General features: G+C 37.3%; 1 protein-coding gene across 1 annotated transcript; it reads right to left on the bottom strand.

Annotated features, from left to right (window-relative positions):
• Positions 1 to 957: 957 nt before the first annotated feature.
• Positions 958 to 4,062, bottom strand: LOC147862815 (protein TIFY 10a-like). The gene is made up of 7 exons (XM_087321601.1): positions 3,907 to 4,062; positions 3,005 to 3,150; positions 2,474 to 2,601; positions 2,284 to 2,383; positions 1,692 to 1,833; positions 1,505 to 1,562; positions 958 to 1,419 (listed from the first exon to the last, which is right to left on the bottom strand). Exons 1-7 carry the CDS (start codon positions 3,932 to 3,934, stop codon positions 1,284 to 1,286), a joined length of 738 nt encoding a protein of 245 aa, XP_087177727.1. The 5' UTR covers positions 3,935 to 4,062; the 3' UTR covers positions 958 to 1,283.
• Positions 4,063 to 4,496: the final 434 nt, after the last annotated feature.

Here is a 4,496-nt window from a genome sequence, read left to right on the forward strand (position 1 = left end):
GGGGACTAAGGGTGGGTAGAGTGATATATGGGGGACACTTTATATAGATCTATTGTGCAATGTTATATGCATGCAATGGGTATATACATTGGAATAGCGTAAGTACTAGTTATGCTCATACTCAACATCTTGCCATCCAACAAGGGCATTTGATGATTACTTGACATCCAACCTCTCAATTAATGTAATCATGTGATCCATGGCTAGCCATTGTCTTACACATGACGGGCTTGGGAAGTATAGTCGCTTCCTTTCCATCTATTTTGTAGGTTGTAGCTGATATGCCTTTTTTAAAACTAATGGAAGGATATTTTGTTTCAAAAAAAATAATTTAATGTAATCGTGTGGTTGAGAGAGAGAGAGAGAGAGAGAGATGATTCTAGCTCAATTAGTAAGGTTGTCCGACAGAGGTCAAAATGTCATTCACCCTCACATTCTGATTCCACACCATCTAATAAATTAAGAGAGAACATGTAAGGTGCATTAAAGAGGCAAGAATGTCGTTCTTTGAACTCAAGGCCTTATGTTTTTTTCCCAAAAAAATAGGCCTTATGTTGGTAGTTTAACTTAGCACCAAGGGTAATTATTATAATAAATAAACTATTGAGCTTTGAACTGAAGGCCTCATGTTGCTACAGAAGCATTATTGTAAGTTAATTAAACAGATATGAAAGCGAGAAAGCTAAAACAATAAATATATAGCAATAGTATAAACACAAAAATGTCTTTATTACGAATCCAAAACACACGAGAACCTCCCTTGAGAAGGATAGACTTTCTCACCCACATCTTCGAAAAGGTGCACTAGATTGACATCGAATACGAAGTTATCAATACCCATGTGCTGATGGAGGAAGATTGGCATAACATTCCATCAAATAAAGTAATACATATGAGGTGCATGGGTACTTTTAAAGGAAGATTCACATAGCCCTTCATCATATCAAACAAAGCTCAAGCACCAAACACTACTTTCTCATTTCTTGAGTTTCAATTCATAATGCTCAATCGGCATTTGAATCATTGACAAACTCTTGACTTTATGTTCCATGATATATATACATGACTCTCCAAACAATGGAGACATGAATCAACTCTTAGGAGTATGACTTCACTATCCAAAATCTTCACTTTTGAGTACATGTAGTACAGCTTTTTTCAACTTGTTACAAAAATACAACTATACACTAAATGATATTCTCTAACATCTATTTTGACAGGAGTAAGTTCATACTCTTCGAAGTCTTTATTAGAGTAGTTCCATTTCCATCAGTCCCTTCCATTCATTTACAAATGGGAGAGCTGCTTTCATTCCTTCTGACAGTCTTATAAGTGAAAACATCATTTGAGCTTGAAAGTGTCTCTTCTGGGAATGATGGATCAGCCGTCTTTAAAGCATATGGAGATTTGGATAGCATCCTAACATATATGATAATTTCAGAAATTTGAGACATTATCACCGAGGTATTACGATAAAGGAAGTGCAAATTTAACAGCAACAAACCTTTCTCTACGCTTTTCCAAGAATCGAGCAAGCGATGCTTTCTGTGCTTGGGGTAAATCTGGAAAATTTAAGGACAAAAACACATTTAGGTTTGTAACCAAAAAAAAGCATGCTGATGAAATTGAACCTCTGAAGTGTTGCATATAGGGAAAGAACCCCCTGATTAAGAGAAATAGAAAAACCATACATCTAGGAACCACGGGTTCACATAAGTTTGCAGAGGATTTCTCGTGTACATCTCTAGCACCTATGCTTCTTGTTGCATTTGAGAACATGTGCGGATTGCATTTTGAATCAACACGACTTGCAAGAAGCATGATTGCATTTGCCTATGAAAACAAACCACAATGTTACATGTTTTATGAGAAATTTGTTATGCACCAAGGAAAATGCTTGAGGTTTTCTTTATTTCCCAAATGCCCTATATTTTTCATACCTTTTTCAAATGCCCCTGATCTAGCCCCATGAGAGAGATAAAAGGGGATTAGAATCAACTACATTATTAGCAAAAACAATTGCTGAAAAGGTGGTTTTACCAAAGGCATTTGGAGGAATTACTGGAAACTTAGCAGCATTTGGGAAAATGAGAAAAAACATGGATGTATCTGAAATTTTCCCTAACCACAATTGGGAGAAATTGTCATATATATCCTTATTGCGCATTGATAAGGACATCACATGCTACTTTTGGCCAATCTCTAGCCTTATTATTAATTCCTAATATGTCATCAAGGTCATGTTCCAAAACGTTTTTGTACACATATAGATTCAGTAGTTACCATTTCCACCGAAACATCATTAAAGACATTAACATTGCCCCCATAAAAGATAGTTAGAGGAGCACTCCCTAGCGTTTCCTTTGGTCCAGACGGTGTCATCCTATTCAATGTTTGAATACAATGTTTAGACGAACTTTGTCCCATAAATAGTTGCATGGAGAAGAAACCCTTGAAAACAAAAGCTACATACCTCACTTCGAGGTGTGCAGAGTTACCACCACCTGTATTCATCTTGGCTATCGGGGGGTGTGCAAAACCAAAAGGAACATGATAACAATCCTTGAAGGTCGGGGAGGAAGAATTCAATGCAGAGTTTCCCTGCAGCAATATTCAATTATAGCACATAAACCTACTTTGCTATCATCACAAGACAAATGAATGAAAAATAGTAGTGCAAAAAGCAAATCATGCATAACATGTGCCCCTTTATTTTTTTTGTTGATGAGATATTTTAACATTTTATGCATCTGCATAAATTATGTACTGATATGCATGCGATTCCATAATCATTCATACGATCACAGTACCAGAAACAATTTATTTAGTGTGTGCAATCATGTATTCATTAGTAAGATATGTTAACAATATTTGAGTCAAAACATGTATGCATAAGACACAAACATCAGCAAATACCACACACATAAGCAACGTATGTTGGCAAACTACCCACGATCTGTGGCTATACTAGAAAAAAAGGTCTATCAAGAAAGGAATTACTTACAGTGTTCTTTTGGTTGGGATCAGGAGTAGATCCCTCGGGAACATTTTCAGCACTCTGTTCCACAAATTTTTCCTCGTGTTGATACCTGAATGGCATTATGTGCTGCATCATAGAAGCTTCGCTCCACATATTATGTGGTTTCATACCTATCAGGGCGAAGTTTTACATTATTTAATCATTCTCTCTAGAGTCTAATCAAACAACATAATTATTCACATGAATTATTTTAAGTTGGAAATTTGGGAATAAGAGGAGAAGAGGGGAATATGATGTATGGTCAACGACACAACGGAGAAGAATAGATGGCACAAAAGAAACTGGGAAAAACCACATATCAGAGTGATGGGCACTGGAAAGTTGAACCCTAAAATTTCATCATGAATAATCTGTTACCTATGACACTGATTCTTTTTCCCCAACAAAGCCTGTAATCAGTGGCACTAAATCCTAAACTTTCATACCAAGTGCGGCTCCTATGGTGTGAAACCCAAACATTACACGAAAGTAATAGCTTTTCATAATAAAGTGTGTCATCCATTCCATACCAATGTCTGTATGACCAGTAAAAATAATATCAAAGTCTGATTTTCACACCGCAGACTGTGATCTGTGACATTTTAAACCTAAAATCAAACACTCATCCTTGAAAGTAAACCTAATATTTCAGTTCAAACTAACTGTCCGATCTATAGCAGTAGGTTGTAATTCTAACAGTTTCTGCAATTTGTGAGAAAAAAGTCCTGACATTTCACAGGAAAGTCTTAAGTAATCCATGCTAGAATCCGACGTTTGATTTTCAAAACATCAGACAGTAAATCCGAAAACTCTACAACCAGAAAATAGCATGCAGTCTGTGCCAATTAAGTACCCCAAAAACTCCACGACAGAATCGTTATTGTTACCTGAAGAAAACAACGGCGGAGCTTCCATGGGAGCTATTGAATAGATCACAGAAGAAAAACGAGGAGAAGGAGGAGGAGAAGTACAGAAGAGCAGGAAAGAATTAATGAAGGATCAATATTTCTTTCTCTTCCATTGCTTCAAATGCTCTGTCGCTGTGACTTTGTGACAAGAAAAGAGAGGAGGGAGGGAGGGGGGGAGAGAGAAAGAAAGGAGAACCCCCCCCCCCCTTCTTCTCTCTTTCTGGGTCTCTCTGTCTCTTTCTGTTTCTTGTCTTTCTCTCTCTTTCTGTCTGTGAGTAAGAGAGTGACCTTTGGCCATTTCAAAGGGCGATCGATGATGGCGGTTTTCTCTGTGCTTTTCCATCACGTGCTTCTCTCTCTCTCTAAGGAATTCTCTGTCTTCTTCTGGACTTCTCTTTCTTATTTGTCTGCAGACACACACTCTCTCTCTCTCTCTCTCTCTTCTCCTGGGTGGTCTTCGGTCTCCTTTTCATCACGTGCTCCTCTCTTTTCTCTCTAAAAATACTTTCTTTGCTTTTTTGGCTTCCACGTAATTTCCTTGCTAGTTTGGGAAATTTACAAAAAAGGGG

Source organism: Azolla caroliniana, unplaced genomic scaffold (genome assembly GCF_043228905.1).
Source record: "Azolla caroliniana isolate FFs.n. ecotype wild unplaced genomic scaffold, voAzoCaro1.0.p SCAF_6, whole genome shotgun sequence".
In the NCBI taxonomy this organism is placed as follows: domain Eukaryota; kingdom Viridiplantae; phylum Streptophyta; class Polypodiopsida; order Salviniales; family Salviniaceae; genus Azolla; species Azolla caroliniana.